Source organism: Drosophila subobscura, chromosome A (assembly GCF_008121235.1).
Source record: "Drosophila subobscura isolate 14011-0131.10 chromosome A, UCBerk_Dsub_1.0, whole genome shotgun sequence".
NCBI classification, from domain to species: Eukaryota; Metazoa; Arthropoda; class Insecta; order Diptera; family Drosophilidae; genus Drosophila; species Drosophila subobscura.
The window spans coordinates 24,159,432-24,178,503 of record NC_048530.1 but is presented as its reverse complement, the minus strand read 5'-3'; the positions used below and the strand labels follow the sequence as shown (position 1 = coordinate 24,178,503).

The 19,072-nt window shown below is 44.0% G+C and overlaps 1 protein-coding gene across 1 annotated transcript; it reads left to right on the top strand.

Moving 5' to 3' along the window:
- The first annotated feature begins 7,482 nt into the window (after positions 1 to 7,482).
- LOC117900558 (nuclear exosome regulator NRDE2) lies at positions 7,483 to 10,659 on the top strand. Its single transcript, XM_034810968.1, has 2 exons — positions 7,483 to 8,342; positions 8,410 to 10,659. Exons 1-2 carry the CDS (start codon positions 7,572 to 7,574, stop codon positions 10,609 to 10,611), a joined length of 2,973 nt encoding a protein of 990 aa, XP_034666859.1. The 5' UTR covers positions 7,483 to 7,571; the 3' UTR covers positions 10,612 to 10,659.
- The last annotated feature ends 8,413 nt before the right edge of the window (positions 10,660 to 19,072 follow it).

The window sequence follows — 19,072 nt, the reverse complement described above, 5'->3', positions numbered from 1 at the left end:
GGACCCTCTTTTATTTGGTTTTGCAGGAAATAAGGTTTAAAGAAACCGGGCCAATGCATAAAAATTCAGTATGTAGGGAGTGCAATGTGTACGGTTTAAAATATACGTATGTATGTACATACATATGTGTGTTCGGATTTCTGGCCAACCGGCTTCAGAAATAAACTGGAAGCTGTGTCCAACTGATAAGTCAGTTTTTTTATATAATTGGTGCTCTTTCTTTTTTTTTAGAAAATAATGTCTAAACATATAAAATAACAACTTTTTGTTGAAAGGAAGTCGTATTCCTCGATTTTGAATTTGTGTTCAATATGAGTGGCTACCCAGAACTCTAAAGGCTGAACATATAATTTGAACAGAAAGATTAATAATTTTTCTATAAAGGCGGCCTTTTTTAAGGATTTCTTCTTTGCTGTGTTGTTTTAGAAATATGGTTTAAGCAAAAGAGGCCAATGCCAATGTACGGTATTTTTGCAGTCGGAATTTTTGTTGATAGGAAGTCTTATTTATTGATTTTGAGATTCTGTTTAAAATTACCAACTTGCCAGGACTCCCTGGACAAATCATATAATTTTATCGGATAGATTAGTCAATTTTCTATAATGGTTGCTAGTTTTATGGACCCTCTTTTATTTGGTTTTGTAGGAAATAAGGTTTAAAGAAACCGGGCCAATGCATAAAAATTCAGTATGTAGGGAGTGCAATGTGTACGGTATAAAATATATGTATGTACATATGTATGTTCGGATTGCTGGCCAACCGGCTTCAGAAATAAACATGGAAGCTGTGTCCAACTGATAAGTCAGTTTTTTATATAATTGGTTTTCCTTTTTTTTTTTTTTTGAAAATAATGTCTAAACCAAAAAACTAACATCTTTTTGTTGAAAGGAAGTCATATTCCTCGATTTTGAATTTGTGTTTAATATTACTAACTACCCAGAACTCTTATGGCTGAACATATAATTTGAACAGAAAGATTAATAATTTTTCTATAAAGGCGGCCTTTTTTAAGGATTTCTTCTTTGCTGTGTTGTTTTAGAAATTTGGTTTAAACAAAAGGGGCCAATGCCAATGTACGGTATTTTTGCAGTCGAAATTTTTGTTGATAGGAAGTCTTATTTATCGATTTTGAGATTCTGTTTAAAATTACCAGCTTGCCAGGACTCCCAGGACAAATCATATAATTTTATCGGATAGATTAGTCAATTTTCTATAATGGTTGCTAGTTTTATGGACCCTCTTTTATTTGGTTTTGTAGGAAATAAGGTTTAAAGAAACCGGGCCAATGCATAAAAATTCAGTATGTAGGGAGTGCAATGTGTACGGTATAAAATATACGTATGTATGTACATACATATGTATGTTCGGATTGCTGGCCAACCGGCTTCAGAAATAAACATGGAAGCTGTGTCCAACTGATAAGTCAGTTTTTTATATAATTGGTTTTCCTTCTTTTTTGTTTAAAAATAATGTCTAAACAAAAAAACTAACATCTTTTTGTTGAAAGAAAGTCATATTCCTCGATTTTGAATTTGTGTTTAATATTACTAACTACCCAGAACTCTTATGGCTGAACATATAATTTGAACAGAAAGATTAATTATTTTTCTATAAAGGGGGCCTTTTTTAAGGATTTCTTCTTTGCTGGTTTGTTTTAGAAATATTGTTTAAACAAAGGAGCCAATGCCAGTGTACGGTATTTTTGCAGTCGGAATTTTTGTTGATAGGAAGTCTTATTTATTGATTTTTAGATTCTGTTTAAAATTACCAACTTGCCAGGACTCCCAGGACAAATCGTATAATTTTATCGGATAGATTAATCAATTTTCTATAATGGTTGCTAGTTTTATGGACCCTCTTTTATTTGGTTTTGTAGGAAATAAGGTTTAAAGAAACCGGGCCAATGCATAAAACTTCAGTATGTAGGGATTGCAATGCGTACGGTATAAAATATACGTATGTATATGTATGTACATACATATGTATGTTCGGATTGCTGGCCAACCAGCTTCAGAAATAAACATGGAAGCTGTGTCCAACTGATAAGTCAGTTTATTTTATATAATTGGTGTTCTTTTTTTTTTTTAGAAAATAATGTCTAAACATATAAAATAACAACTTTTTGTTGAAAGGAAGTCGTATTCCTCGATTTTGAATTTGTGTTTCAATATTAGTAACTACCCAGAACTCTAAAGGCTGAACATATAATTTGAACAGAAAGATTAATAATTTTTCTATAATGGCGGCCTTTTTTAAGGATTTCTTCTTTGCTGGGTTTTTTTAGAAACATGGTTTAAATAAAAGGGGCCAATGGGAACGTACGGTATTTTTGCCGTCGGAATTGTTGTTGATAGGAAGTCTTATTTATCGATTTTGAGATTCTGTTTAAAATTACCAACTTGCCAGGACTCCCAGGACAAATCATATAATTTTATCGGATAGATTAATCAATTTTCTATAATGGTTGCTAGTTTTATGGACCCTCTTTTATTTGGTTTTGCAGGAAATAAGGTTTAAAGAAACCGGGCCAATGCATAAAAATTCAGTATGTAGGGAGTGCGATGTGTACGGTATAAAATATATGTATGTACATATGTATGTTCGGATTGCTGGCCAACCAGCTTCAGAAATAAACATGGAAGCTGTGTCCAACTGATAAGTCAGTTTTTTATATAATTAATTTTTGTCAGTTTTTTGAAAATACCCGGTAACATCTTTCGAAGAGTAAATCATATTATATTTTGAATTTGTGTTTAATATTTTAACCCAGTGAATGAACATATAATTTGAACAGAAAAGGAAATATTTTTCCGACCCCATAAAGTATGGGTTATATTCTTGTTTCAAACAGCATCAAATAGCCGAGTTTATGTCTGTCTGTCTGTTTGTCCGTCTGTCCGTCCGTTTTGTTGAGCGCCTGGATCTCAGAGGACAAATCATATAATTTTATTTTCAATTTTCTATAATGGTTGCTAGAGCCACCCCATTTTTTGCATCCAAACTTAAACTGTTATGTGTACGGTATAAAAAAAAAAATGCCACGCCCCCTTTCTGCAATGTTGTCGGGTTGCTGGCCAAAGAAAATGGAAAACCTCCTGATAAGTGTTGTTTGTAGATGACAGATGAAGAAAAATTTGATGTATTTCCGTCTAAACAAAAACTGACATACAAATTTTGAAGATTAGAAAACTAAAAACGCCATTCCGTAAGGGAATGTCTAAACCATATCATATTTTTGTTGAAAGAAATCGATTTTGAATTTGTGTTTAATATTACTAACTACCCAGAACTCTTATGGCTGAACATATAATTTGAACAGAAAGATTAATTATTTTTCTATAAAGGGGGCCTTTTTTAAGGATTTCTTCTTTGCTGGTTTGTTTTAGAAATATTGTTTAAACAAAGGAGCCAATGCCAGTGTACGGTATTTTTGCAGTCGGAATTTTTGTTGATAGGAAGTCTTATTTATTGATTTTTAGATTCTGTTTAAAATTACCAACTTGCCAGGACTCCCAGGACAAATCATATAATTTTATCGGATAGATTAGTCAATTTTCTATAATGGTTGCTAGTTTTATGGACCCTCTTTTATTTGGTTTTGCAGGAAATAAGGTTTAAAGAAACCGGGCCAATGCATAAAAATTCAGTATGTAGGGATTGCAATGTGTACGGTTTAAAATATACGTATGTATGTACATACATATGTGTGTTCGGATTTCTGGCCAACCGGCTTCAGAAATAAACTGGAAGCTGTGTCCAACTGATAAGTCAGTTTTTTTATATAATTGGTGTTTTTTTTTTTTTTTTTTAGAAAATAATGTCTAAACATATAAAATAACAACTTTTTGTTGAAAGGAAGTCGTATTCCTCGATTTTGAATTTGTGTTCAATATGAGTGGTTACCCAGAACTCTAAAGGCTGAACATATAATTTGAACAGAAAGATTAATAATTTTTCTATAAAGGCGGCCTTTTTTAAGGATTTCTTCTTTGCTGTGTTGTTTTAGAAATATGGTTCAAGCAAAAGAGGCCAATGCCAATGTACGGTATTTTTGCAGTCGGAATTTTTGTTGATAGGAAGTCTTATTTATTGATTTTTAGATTCTGTTTAAAATTACCAACTTGCCAGGACTCCCAGGACAAATCATATAATTTTATCGGATAGATTAGTCAATTTTCTATAATGGTTGCTAGTTTTATGGACCCTCTTTTATTTGGTTTTGCAGGAAATAAGGTTTAAAGAAACCGGGCCAATGCATAAAAATTCAGTATGTAGGGAGTGCAATGTGTACGGTTTAAAATATATGTATGTATGTATGTACATACATATGTGTGTTCGGATTTCTGGCCAACCGGCTTCAGAAATAAACTGGAAGCTGTGTCCAACTGATAAGTCAGTTTTTTTATATAATTGGTGTTCTTTTTTTTTTTTTTAGAAAATAATGTCTAAACATATAAAATAACAACTTTTTGTTGAAAGGAAGTCGTATTCCTCGATTTTGAATTTGTGTTCAATATGAGTGGCTACCCTAAAGAATATGAGTTGCTACCCAGTACTCCCCAGAACTCACCAAATTTAATATTACTAACTACCCAGAACTCTTATGGCTGAACATATAATTTGAACAGAAAGATTAATAATTTTTCTATAAAGGCATTTTTTTTTTTTAAGGATTTCTTCTTTGCTGTGTTGTTTTAGAAATATGGTTCAAGCAAAAGAGGCCAATGCCAATGTACGGTATTTTTGCAGTCGAAATATTTGTTGAAAGGAAGTCTTATTTATCGATTTTGAGATTCCTATTAATATTACCAGCTAGCTAGGACTCCCAGGACAAATCATATAATTTTATCGGATAGATTAATCAATTTTCTATAATGGTTGCTTGTTTTATGGACCCTCTTTTATTTGGTTTTGTACATATGTATGTACATAAGTATGTGTGTGCGGATTGCTGGCCAACCGGCTTCAGAAATAAACATGGAAGCTGTGTCCAACTGATAAGTCAGTTTTTTATATAATTGGTTTTCCTTCTTTTTTGTTTAAAAATAATGCCTAAACAAAAAACTAACATCTTTTTGTTGAAAGAAAGTCATATTCCTTGATTTTGAATTTGTGTTTAATATTACTAACTACCCAGAACTCTTATGGCTGAACATATAATTTGAACAGAAAGATTAATTATTTTTCTATAAAGGGGGCCTTTTTTAAGGATTTCTTCTTTGCTGGTTTGTTTTAGAAATATTGTTTAAACAAAGGAGCCAATGCCAGTGTACGGTATTTTTGCAGTCGGAATTTTTGTTGATAGGAAGTCTTATTTATTGATTTTTAGATTCTGTTTAAAATTACCAACTTGCCAGGACTCCCAGGACAAATCATATAATTTTATCGGATAGATTAGTCAATTTTCTATAATGGTTGCTAGTTTTATGGACCCTCTTTTATTTGGTTTTGCAGGAAATAAGGTTTAAAGAAACCGGGCCAATGCATAAAAATTCAGTATGTAGGGATTGCAATGTGTACGGTTTAAAATATACGTATGTATGTATGTGTATGTGCTTAATGTACATTTATGTATGCAAAGTGTACAGGCTGAATTGTCTCCCAAAAGCTGTCTTTATCATTGGTTATCGGAAAACAAAGTTCCCTAAAAGCACTAACCAAATAGTATAATAGATATCCAGCTTTGAAGAAGCAAAACGTCACCGCTAAATGTGCGCCTTGGAGTCCCAGGCCTCTGCCTGGAGTCCCGGCTACAAGTATTAGTGCATGTAGAACACGCAGCAGAAGCCCAAGCTACATGGGCATTAGTGTTTGTAGAGCGCGCAGCTAGAAGCTACATTTGTATAAGTTCGTGTAGCCAATGATTTTGTAGCGCTCCAAACCGGTTTTGTCTTCATTCACACGGACACTGCAAGCAATGTACATATGTGTTGGTGCGTTGACTTCCTAAACTGTGATGGAAAGAAAATTCGTTTTGATGATTTGATTTTGTTTTCGGGCTTGGCGTATGAACCTGACCTGCCGCAACATGTGCAGAATGAGGGGTGGGGGTTGGTGGCCAGACCCTTGGGGGTTGGAAAAATAAATATACCAATAAAAGTTGTTATTGTATTTGAATGCTGTAATTGTTTTAAATGCAGATTTTATACTGCTTTATTCAAAATTGTATGCATATTATGGAAACGCCGTCGCTTCTCGACTTCGTTGCTGCCGTATTATCAACATTGTTACCAAAGCCATCTTTTACAGACAAATCATTTCATTTCATTTCATACAACTTTTCAACTGCTCTTCTCGTCGTCGTTTCTGTTCTCGACTTCATGTGCGCTTTAATTGTTAGCGCTTGAAACCTTTTTTTTTTTTTTTTTTGCTTGTGAGCTAACATACCATTCAAAATGAAAACCCTCAAGACTTTATGAAGTAGCTTGCCCCTCAATATCAAAATAAATTTGTTTTGTGTTACCTTTATATGCTTTATATAATTTAGGGTGAAAGGGGTAACGGATATTAACATCTGAATATGTATACAAATAATGAATTGCGGCAATCGACTTTGCGATACAAATATTTCCCATTAGAGTATTCAGAGTCACGGTGTGAACAAGCAAGAAGTTTTGACGGAACGGGACATGGAGACATGTTTGATGGCAAGGCGGCTGCCTTGCACATGTACACACACATTAACACTTGCACATTTTCCTCCGTCTCCCATCGGCAAATCGAGATTTGGACAACTGACCACATATGTACATATTATGACGGTGCACACATGACGCTCAACAAGACGGTCGGATGGACGAAGGAAGGAACAGACGGACGGAGGAAGGAAAGAACAGACGGACGGACGAAGGAAGGAACAGACGGACGGACGAACAGACAGACATAGCTTAATCGACTCGGCTATTGATGCTGATCTAGAATATATATATACAGTATATATATATATAGTATATATATATTCTTCATCTATTACTATTACTACTACAATATATATATATACAATATATATATAAATATATAAACATATATATATATATTTATATACAAAATAATAAGTACGCGGTGGGCTATGCAGATTTTAGTGCCTTGCTTGGAGGTTTGGAGCGCTACAAAATCATTGGCTACACGAACTTATACAAATGTAGCTTCTAGCTGCGCGCTCTACAAACACTAATACCCATGTAGCTTGGGCTTCTGCTGCGTGTTCTACATGCACTAATACTTGTAGCCGGGACTCCAGGCAGAGGCCTGGGACTCCAAGGCGCACATTTAGCGGTGACGTTTTGATTCTTCAAAGCTGGATATCTATTATACTATTTGGTTAGTGCTAAAAGTCAATCATATAAAACAATGGTTTTTCCAGCTTTAATTCCCCCGTATATAATTTTGTACGGTATATTTACGGTATTTTTTGAAAATGGGCAGTTATACTTTGGTATATTTTAGAGGGTCGTGCGGTATATTTGGTCGATAAGACCGCTGTCACACTGATTGTTACTCCAGCTGTTCTTTGTTTGCCGCCACTTATTTTATTGTATTTATAAACATTAAACGATTCCAAATCACTGAGCATGTCACTGTTTCCAGCCTATGGCGGCGTATCAAAGCCGCCTCCAGCCGTCAAAGAAACAAATACTGAAGAAACCACACAGGCGGCGGCAGCAGCGGCATTCGCCGGTGAATCCTCAACGGAGGGCTGGAAAAACAACACAAGCTTCGCCGCGGGCAGCCAGGTGATAGACGACGAGAAACCCGGAACGCACAGCTCACCGCCAGATAGCTCCAGCGAGGAGGAGGAGAGCTCGAGGGAGGGCAGCAGCCCCCGACCGCCGGAACAGAGAGAACAGAGAGAGATTCCCCTGCGCCGCCTGGAGTTCGATGCCAGCGACGGCTTCTATGTGGACAAGAAGAACAATGCCAGCTACCTGACAGTCAAGAGCCTGGCTCGCCTCTCCCGCCCCCGCTACATACCGAAGCTGCGACGCCTCAGGGATGTCAGTCAGCCCTTTCAGGGGCTCGGACACCACCGGAAGGTGGACTGGAAGCGCTGCCGCTATGGCAAACGTGTGGAGAGGGAGAGCAAAGTGACGCCGGAAGAGCTGGACGCGGTGCGCACGGAGCTCAACGAGTGCCGCGTGCTGGTGGCCAGGGAGCCGCAGCGCTTGGAGCACTGGATGCGGCAGCACCAGCTGCTGGGACGCAATCCAGACAGAGCCAACCGTCTGGCCGTCTCCGAGCAGCAGCTGCACGCGCTCAAGCTGGCCCTGGAGCAGCACACCTCCAACGAGGAGATCCTACAGCTGTACATAGAGACGGCCTCCGCCACGTATCCGGCCAGTCAGGTGAGCGCAGTCCTTGCGGGGGGAATCGAAAATGAACTGAAAATGAACCCAAATTCCCTGCCCTTAGGTGGCGCTGCTGATCGAGCAGTTGCTGGAGCGGAATCCGTTCGAGTACACGCTGTGGACAGCGCTGATTATGGCCACGCAGGGCACGATGGCGAGGTGCAACGCGAACGATGTGCTGCGCATCTACGAGAATAGCATGCGCCGCATGCACCTGGGCCACACGGACGACAGCAGGCGGTTCGACTCGGTGGACACGGACCCCATCATGCTCAAGCTCTTCCACAACTGCGCGCTCTTTCTGCGGCAAATGGGGCACAGCAATCGGATGTTCGCCATGCTCAAGATGGCCCTGGAGATGAATGTGATGGGGCTGGAGGTGGACTGCCTGGTGGCGCAGGCGGAGCGCGAGCGGCCGCTCATTGACTACGAGGAGGTCGTCCTGGAGTCGGGCATGCCCCTGCCAGAGATATGGACGCGCGTCGAGCTGCTGCGCCAGGCGTACTGCTATCTGCCCTACCCGGCGCTGGCCACCGATGAGAACATCGATGCGGAGCGTTTGGTGTTCAGCGCCGACGTCTGCTCGTACGTCTACCCACTGAAGGCGCCCTGCAATCGGCTGCATCTGTATCTGCTGATCGTGCAGGTGACCAAGGTGCCCGTGGTGCGCAGCCACTGCCTGGCGGAGCGTCTGTGCGCGCGCATCAAGCAGATCGGCGAGTCGGAGGCGGTCGAGATGCTGCTGGCCGTTCTGGCGGATCGCCACACATACATCACCGCCGCGCGGCATGCCGGCAACTTCTCGCTGGCGCTGCTCAACCTCGCGCGAGAGATGAGCGTGACGCCCAGCTTCATGCCGCACTTCCTGGGCAGCGATCTGTACGAGGAGACCGTCTGCGGGCTGCTGCTCAAGTGCAGCGAGGCCCTTGCCCACGAGGAGAACTCGCGCCGGATATTCATTCTGCTGTGGTTCCGCTTCAAGCGGCTGCTGCTCGTCATTCGCAAGCGCATGAAGAAGCTGAACCCGGAGTACCTGAAGGAGGCGCGGCAGCGCATTCGCCAGCTGCTGCGCCAGGAGGAGAACCGGCAGGTGGCGCGCTTCTTCACGGAGCTGGCCATGTTCGAGTACGAGGCGCTGGACGGCGACAGCGATCCGGCGCCAGCCTTCAACGTCTTCCGGCACGTGGTCGACTGGCAGCGGAGCACCGAGGCGCGTCTCGCCCAGCCCGACCTCATGCACGCCTACGCCACCTACGCGGAGATGCTGATCGCGCGCAATCAACGGCAGGAGGCGCTGGAGCTGCTCACCTGCGTCTGCCTGCAGCAGCACGCGCCGCTCAGCGCGGAGCAAGCGGCCGACACAGCAGCGGCGCTGCAGCACAGCGAGAGGCTCGTGCAGGCGGAGCTGGAACTGCTCGACGCTGCACCGCCGACCCTGGCGCTGGAGGAGTTCTTTGCGGCCAATAAGCTGCTGCTGGGGCTGCGCTGCCACTGCCTCGCCCTGTGCCTGCTGGGCCGTGCCACCGAGGCCGATCAGCTGCTCCACGCTCTGCTCAAGGCACGCTTCGGCGCCGGCAAAGTGCTGGGCAGCGAGCGACATCGCTTCCTGCGCGAGCAGCTGCTGGAGCTGCACATGGTGGTGCTGCAGGTGCCGGGCGCTGTGTCCAGCAGCAGCAGGCAGCTGGTGCAGCTGCTGGAGCGGGGGCTGGAGGAGTTTCCGCGCAACATGGCCCTGCTGGGACGCTGGGCCACCGTGGACAAGCTGCCCTGGTACAAGCAGCGCGCACGCTTCATCCGCACCAAGGGCGGCATTCTGTCCGTGCTCCATCTGGTGCTGGCCGCCCGCTGCCGCTACGTCCTCAGCCTGGAGCAGCAGTCGGGCGGGGTGGAGGCGGAGGCTGGTGTGGGCCAGCACATCCCCTTCCAGCTGGCCGCGCGGAATCGCGTGATCCACGTGTTCGAGACCTTTCTGCCGACGAATGTGCAGCGATCGGAGACCGAGGCCGAGCAGTACCAGATCCTCAGGCGGAACTCGCTCTACTGGCGCTGCTACCTGCGCTGCCTGTCCGACAAGTACACCAGCTTCGACCGCAGCAAGGAGGTGCTGCTCACCGCCCTCGATGAGTGCCCCTGGGACAAGGCGCTCTACATGGATGGCGCCATGTACGTGCCGCAGGAGCTGGGCCACCTGCAGGACGTCATGATCGAGAAGCAGCTGCGCATCTACGCGATGATTGAGGAGTTGGACATCCTCAGGCACTCCTAGCACCCCTTTAACTATTTCATTTGCGAGTAAGTAAATAAATAAACGATGCAAATGTAGCAGCTGCCTGCACCGCCCGCTAATCCGCGCACTTGGTGCAATTTCCATTAAGGCTTAAGTCCCTTTTCCGGTAAACCAAAGTACGCTTCAAGGCTATCCGCTTATACGGAACGTGACAACAAGCGAACTGCAGCAGCAGAGAGGCTGAGCGGCTGCAGCATGGTGGCATGTTTGGCATTTCTTGTGGAAATTATGGGTAGCAGTGGAAGGAGAGGGGACCAGCTAACCGATGGCTGCTAATTTCAGGATCTAGTTGAAGAATTGAAGCATTTATGTTGCGAAAAACCAACCAAATGGGTTCAGCATAGACCTAAAAAAAGAACTTTCTGGGCGTGCAATTCATCATTCGTTTTTGGCATCATTTGGAGCTGCTTTGGGAACAAAAATTAAACATTAAAACGGGTATATGCCTTCTAGCACCTAGGATCAAAAACCCTGCGAAAGATGCCACAATTATTGCTCAAACTCAATTTGTTTTGCGAATATTCGCGCTGCAGTTTCTGTGTGAGAACTATAAAAGTGTTTTTTTATGCGATTTTTGGGTGTAAATTGCAAATTCGAAGTGCGAGGAATCGCAGGGCCTAATTGTTGTCTCGAGCATTTGTTAGCTCGCATTAGCGGGCCCCATCGGCGGCGCTTGTTATTATTTTGATTGTGTTATCGCAAGATTACAAAGGAAATCGTATACCAGCTAGCGGGCGAGGAGGAGGAGCGCCTCACTCCTTTCCCTGGCCAGGCTCTCGAGGGGAGTGCAAGCGAGATGGTTCGATTCTTACCACGCACTTGGAAATGCTGCGTGTGCGCCCTTTTGGCCACTTCAACTTCTGTTTTTCGGGGGCTCCCAAAAGGAGCAGACTCTACACTGGGTGGCGGGGATGCCGAAAAGCTTTTCTCAACAACGGAAAGCGAAAGCACTGGGAGCAGCCTTAAGGATTTGCCTTGCCACTGGGCGCTCAGTCAGTCGGCATCAGTCCAAGTCCAACGACGCGTCCGTCGCTTTGCCTAGGCCCCCCCCTGCTGCAGCGGATGGCGAGGTGGCGCCTCCAGCATAGCTCGCTGTTTCACAGTTACTCCTTTTTGCTGTAGCTGTTGTTGTTGTTGTGTCCAGTGCAGCGCGAACAACAGTAATAATCATAAGTAGCAGCAGCAGCAGCAGCAGCAATGGCAACGGCTACTCAGCCGCTTTGATTTGCCCCCCAAACGGTGGTTGCTGCTGCTGCTGCTGCTGCTCTTTTGCTCTTTTCAAGCTTTATGTGTTTGTGTTTATAAAACTCGGTTGTTGGCTGTGGTGTGTGGTGTGGTGTGGTGTTTGTGTTGTTCGGGGAGGCGTGTACATGCCATGCCGTGCCGTGCCATCAAATTCAAGCGTCAAGTTCATAGACTAAAAAGCGACAAACTGTCGCGACGCTCTCCACGCTGATGCCAAAAAGCTCGCTCTCTCTCCCTCACCCGCTCGCTCTCGCCCTCTCTCCGTCTCTATCTATCGCACTGTCTCTCTTTGGCAAACGCTGCCTGCCTGACTGCCTGCCTGCCGCTGTATAGTGTAAATGCTACAACAATCTGAGCGATGTAACGGCTTCCCGGCCGGAAACCTTAGTCCAAGGTCTTCTTGACGACATCCAACGACGTAGCCAGCTTTTGGAACGCAACGCAGGTTGTTGCTTTCGCTCTGCGCTCTCCGCTCACTCGCTCTCCGTTCTCTGCTCTCCGAACGCTTTGAGCAAGCTTTCATGCAGCTGATTCGCTCGCTCTTCGGTCTCCTCTCTGCCGCTCTGCTGCTCTGCTGCTGCTGGTCTGGCTGATTAGTTTAGTTTGTGATTTCAATATATGTAATTAATTTTTGTTTCTGTAGCGGCTCGGGACGGACGCGTCGCGACGTACGCTCGTTCGGTTTGTTTCTCGCTGTTCCATCTTTCGGCTTCTCTCTGTTCCTAATCCACCAACCAGCCCGCCCCCAACCCACTCCTACTTGTTATTATTACACACATAAACTGTTATTATTATTTGTATTTTGTTCTGTGAGTGTGTGCCGTGCGTGCGAGTGCTGTGCTGTGTGTGTTTCGGAAACAGTTTTCGAAAATGCAGAGAACACGCTCGAGCGGCCGAAATGCTAGCCAATGGAATTGGAACGTCAAACAGTGAGGCCAAAGCCAAAAGAAACATCAGCAGCAACCGAAACACACACACAACAATTGGTTGCAACTTTTCTTTTTTGTTATATTTATTGTACGTGTGTGCGTTCGTGTGTGTGTGTGTGTGTGTGCTCTGTGTAAAGTTTGAAACGAAACAAATGTGAAAATATTTGCCAAAACATAGCAAGAAATACAACAACAAGCAAACGACTTACAGGTAAAGCTCGTGGCTGAGCGGCGGCGTTCGAGTGTGCTTCACAGCGAGCTTTCACTGTACCACACAGTAAATATGAAACGTGAGCTTATACATGTGTAGGAATGTATGAATATGTATGTATTTGTGTATGTATTTGTGTCTTGGAATCAGCTGCGCGCGCGCCTTTTGATCGTCTCGAAGGAGCGTGATCGAAACTCGAGAACTGTAACTTTGGCAATGGCAAGAAGCATTTCGTGTCTGGCGGCAAAGGGAAATATGTTTCCCATTTGCCAGAAATCCTCACAAATTTGCTTAGCCAACGCTAAAAGCAACAACTTCAAGACACAGACACAAGACAGCCACAGCCACAGACACTGACACAGCCACAGATACAGACACAATCAATGAGGCAAGACAAAAAAGAAATTAACATATTAATGAATTTCCAGTTTCTTTTTTTGGTTTAGTTAATTTTGTTGCTTGTATTTTTATTTGTTGCCTCTTGACAAAATAATCAAACCCGAGAGACCCGATCCGATCCGATCAGATCAGATGCGACACTCTATCGACCATAAGGATACCCAAAGACAGACATTTGGGCCCGACTTTAGACTAGTTTCCGCTAGTTTTTCTTGATATTTGGTTCTTTGAAAGTGAAGAAGATCTGCGGCTGGGCAGATCCGTGATAAGCGGAAGGGCATGCCCCAGCAGCAGCATTCCACATCTCTCGCCCGCTGGCTGTGTGTGTGTGTGCGAGAGATCAAGGTGCTCGTTCTGATAGCCGGACGGACGGACAGGTGGAGTATATTTTACATATACATATACATACATACGTACATACGTACTACATGTATGTATGTAGTATAAAGTACAGTGTGATGGGGTCGCAAAACCCCTGAACTTGTCGCGGCAGCCAGCACCTCCGCAGCACACAAACACACAACTGAAACTGAGCGGAGTTAAAAGCTAATAATAATAATAATACTGCCAACATATTACACATTTTAAGGGGGCAAAGTGAGGCAATAATAGCAACACTTTTCGAATGGCTTCGCCGTCAAATTCCAAGTTTCGTTCAATAAAAAACGTTTGCTTTTGGTTTTTGGTTGTTTTTTTTTTTGTATCTTTTTTGTGTGTTTTTTCTGTCGAATTTTTTCGATTTTATTTTTTCAAGGTTTTTCTTGCGTTTTTATGTTTTTTTTTTATTATTATTATTTTCGCTGGCTGTTGTCCGAAATGTTTGCGTGTGTGTTTTGTTTTGTTTTATGTTTGATAATTAATTTCTGCGTCGCATGTCTCACACAAGTGCTTCCGGGTGGGGGTGGCGGGAATATCGCTGTGTGGGCAGCGGGAATGCTGGTGGGGGTGCTGGCTGCTTGGTGGGTGGTGGGTGGCAGGGCGTATAGGGGCTCAGCTCACTGCAAATAACTAAACATAAAAATGTACATAAATATGTACAAATGTACGCAAATATGTAAAAATGTACATGAATATTTAAAAATGTACACAAATATGTACAAATGTATGTACATTTTGGCGATTTCTTATTAATTTTCTTTTGATATTCTCTCACTCTTATATATATTGAATTTTTTGTTTTATATTTTTTGTTGTTTTTGTCGCCTTTGTACAATTCTTTTTTGCTGACGTCGCGTCTGAGAGAACAGCCAGGCGGGCAGGCAGGCAGCCCCGCTCCGATGTTCAGCATTTGTCTGAGCGCGGGAGAGTGGCATAACAGACGCAGAGCCAGAGACAGAGAGCGCTGAGAAGCTGAAAGCTGAAAGCTCGCTAGGGGGCAAACCGCGTAGAGCAGAGCCGGAGCTGAGGCAGCGAAGAGCCAGCAGCAGAGCAGCAGCAAAGCCGAACCTGTACTGGTTCGTAGACGCAGCCGTGGACGTAGACCCCAGCAACCTGAGCGAGAGCAAGTGATAACCTAACCTAGACAATAAATTTGCCATCTAGCAGCTCTGCCGTCTAGCATTTCAAAGAGCAGACCGAATATCCAATATTTATTCAGACTATTAATAATCTGCACATCGCTTGGCTACAGCTGCTAATGATTCGATTGTGTTGTGCCCCAGAAGAGCAGTTGACTCTCGCCTTGTCCTCAAACATCCACTTAATGATCGGCAATCATTTGGTGTATTTACGCCCATCCATTCACCGACTTTCCTGGGATCTGCTGGACTGCTGGAGCTCTGCAGCAATCTGATTTGATCCACAAATTAGGCGCAATCAAATCGATCGGGCAAGAATGCGGGAATGCCAGAGCAAAGGTTTATCGATAAATCGAATCTTAATTGGCTGAGAATTGTGGCAGGGCGAGGGAGCGGCTGCGGGGCGACTCCCAGATAGCTTGACGCCATGTTGGGCTGCCAGTCCATGGATCGGCTCTAACATTGCGACGAGTGTGCGTTGCGTATGCGTAATCTTTTGGCTACAAGCACATTACGCATACGCTCAGTGCGCCGTGTGCCGCTTTTCGGGTAGGTTATGTAAAGATGAGCCAGAGATCAGAGAGCACACGGAACGGAATTCAGCACGGAACGTGCCCAAGCCACAGAAGTGGCACACTGAAACCACAAATGACCACGTTCCGGGTCGCCACTCTCTGCCTCTCTGCTCTCTCTCTTGCTGCGGCAGTGTCCTCCCCCTTTGCCTTCGGGCTTGCTGCTATTTTTGGCCAGCCACCACCTGATGTCCCCCCAATGTTGGCAAAGAAAAAAACGACGTCAGCGTCAGCATTAGAGCAGGTCGAGGCGGCAGGCGGCAGGCGGCAAAGACAGACTCTGCAGGCGAGAGCAAAGCAAAAGACAAACAAGAGAGTGGAGCAAGCACTTGACACCGACTCAGCAGGCAGTCGAAGAGGAAGAGGAGCGAGGCTGCTGCCTGTTTTTCGCTTTTCTGTCGCTGATTTTTGCTGCTTCTGCTGAGCGCGTAATTCCTTTCGCAAGCTTCAAGGACGTGCTGTGTGCAGGTTCTATTATTTGCTGTGTGTCTGCGTAATCGCATGGCCCAGAAGCTGTTTCACATTCAATTAAATTGAAGACGAAATGGCAAAGGAGAAGCCGCCCGCCCAGCGACTGATCCTCTGCGGATGATCTATTTTGTCAGTTGTGTCTCTATTTATAAACCTAAGAGAGAGCGAGAGAGGGAGAGCTAAAGCGTCGCATACGTATACGTAATATTGCGTATACGCCCCACAGTTCACAACTAAATCTTAGCCGCCCTGCTTGGCACTTGATGTAACTTTAACTACAAAAAATGTAAACAAAAAACGTACAAACGTAGGGGGTGTAGCAGGGGTTTGTGGCTGTGCGGCGGGGTGGGGGTTCAGCAAACGTCAAAGCAAATTATATAATTTATTTATTTTATACTCTCTCTGTCTCTCTCTGTCTCTCTGGCTGTCGCTTCGTGCTCTGCTCTTGCTTTTGTTATTCTTTTTTATAATCCCTCAACACACACTCCCCGCCCCCCGCCCCACCCCGCTCTCTGCCGCGCTAAATTGCTTTTTTGCCTTTTGCTCGCCAACATTTTGTCTCAATTTGTTGTTGTTTTTGTTCTTTTTGGGACGAAGCACTTGAATTTATTTTAATTTTTTTCTACGTCGCGCCTGAAATGCAAATAAACCGAGTGCAAAAGCACACACAAAGCGAGAGCAGGAGAGAGGAGAGGGAGCAGGGAATAGAAGCGGCGAGGGAGAAGGGTAGAGCAGAAAAGGTTTCTTGTTCACATTACATTTGAACGCTTTTGTTGCTGTTGCTGTTGCTGTTGCTGCTTTTTTGCAATTACGAGCCGCAGTCGGGTGATTGACCCAGGCCCCCAGATGCGAACCTCTGCGGGAGACAGAAACAGTTACACAGACAGAGGGACAGAGAGAGAAGAGCAGGAGAGAGGCGAAGACGCAGTGCAGCGCAGCGCAGCGCATGGGTGTGTGGGTGTGGGTGGTTGTGCAAGTTAGTGCTGGAAGGGGCTGGATGTCGCCTGTCAACCGCAGCACAAACAATTGCAAATGGGAAATGCTCACAAGGATTGTTGTTTTGCGACGTGCGTGCGCTGGCTCCCCAGGCAAGAACCCAAGCACAGTGCTGCCCCAGCAATGAAGGCAACTTCAGGCAATGCCATGCCTGGCAGAGAGCGAGGTCTCACTGTAGTTGGACCCTGGCACAGACGCATACGCAAGCGAACGAGCAGCCCACACGCAGACTGTCGTCTTCAGAGCTTCGCCCACCGCCCCCACTCCCGCAGCGCAAGACATCAGTGGCTCATGATTCAGTTGTCCTTGCTCCACTCATAAATGTGTACCCATACCCATACATATACATAAATATGTGTTCATGGGGGAAGCTTTTGGCAGGAACAAGAACTTAGGCAAAACAGAAGCAAACAATTTGATTCCCCAAAGGAGCTTGCGTTGGGCTTGGGCTTGGGCTTAGGTTTGGGTTGGTAATATTTGATTTGGCATGCCAAGCGCCACTTGAGTTCAATTCACACAACTAGACAATGCTGTGCATACACACACACACACATACATACATATGTACATACTTGTGTACATATTTACGTACATAATATGTACCTGCCTGTCGGCATGGACTGTGCGCCTCTGATTTGATAGAAAGCAATCGAAGGAGATGCATATCTCAGCAGGGATTGATACAAGAGAGCAAGGAGAAAATCTGAATTGGATTGTTCCGAATTAGTAGCTGAAATGCGAGCAGCAGAACGACATTTGCATAGCAAATCAATAGTTGCTCCACAAATGCAAATGGGAAATGTTGAATGCATGTTCGTGAGACTCTCTCACGTGTGCAAGACAATCTGTTGGTACTTATCGAATGACGTAGAGCCCCGCGCACCACCCCGCACCCCCTCCCGCGGACTGGTGTTAACTGCGACGCGACTCCAGCAACCGGTTCATATGTACATATATGTAGATATTCCCACCAACAGCTTCACGCGAGCCCAAAAAACAATGAAATATTTAATACAAAAACGAATTTTAGAAGCATTTAGCAGCAGCAGCGGCGGCAGCAAAAAGCAACAAAGCAACAGGTGACAGACCCGCCGATTCGATCAACAAAAACAATTTCTGTCCGTGTGTTGGCTTTGTCGAAATACACAATAAAATATGTACACTGCACATACATAAATTAATATTATTTAATTAGCAAAAACCAGACGCAGGCCGCAGCAACATCTAAATTATATTTTAGTCAGGTTTAAAAAAAACACACACACACACACGCACACAAAGGGAGTCAAAGTCTGAACTGAGTATTCGAGAATATTTTGTGTTCCAATTAAAATTAAATTAAATTTGGAGAGCAAAATAAAATATTTGCAGGGCAATCATTTTGTTTATATTATTTATAAACAGAGAAACGCCAGAAAAGTGCAATTTAAATTCAATTAAAATCTATTTAACATAAAAACAACAAATTCCGTTGCTCGTGTGTGAACCAGCGGCTTAATACATAATAAACTCAACAAAAAGCAAAGAACTAAGAGGACAAAATGAAGTTCATTAAATACAGATTGTTTTTCAACTTCTTTCTCCACTTATTTTGTTCTTTAGCAACAATCATTGAGCACTTGCTGGAAGCTTGTTGCGAGGACAACAACGGCAACAGATCCAACACCAAGAACTACCTCCAGCTGTACAAATATTTCAAAAACAACAGCAACCAAAATATATAACTGAAGAATATAAATATGCAAATTAAAGTAAAAAGTGAGAAAGTGAACAAGTGAGGAGAAGCAGCAGCAGCTACACGTCGAAAATGTAACTGAAGAATAAACTGTACTCCGTACCCCGTGATCCCGTCCGCCAAACAAAATATTTGTATTTTAATGCAGGAAAATGGACATAATCCAATTTCCACGCCAATTGAAAATGCATTCGGTGCGTGAGTTGAAAACGAAAACACTTTTCCCTGCGAGTAAAACTATAAAATACCATCAAAAGGCGCAGAAAACTTAGCTAACTGAAATGCTAGAACACAATTGTAACCAGTGGAGTGGACCAGAAAAAGCAAACAAATAAAATTAGACAAATAAAAATAAAAACGAGTGG

What these genes read in the sequence shown, in the direction of transcription:
- LOC117900558 (XM_034810968.1), top strand. Translation starts at nt 7,572, where the DNA reads ATGTCACTGTTTCCAGCCTATGGCGGCGTATCAAAGCCGCCTCCAGCC. An exon ending in CCACGTATCCGGCCAGTCAG is followed by an intron (nt 8,343 to 8,409) that starts GTGAGCGCAGTC and finishes CCCTGCCCTTAG; the next exon opens with GTGGCGCTGCTGATCGAGCA.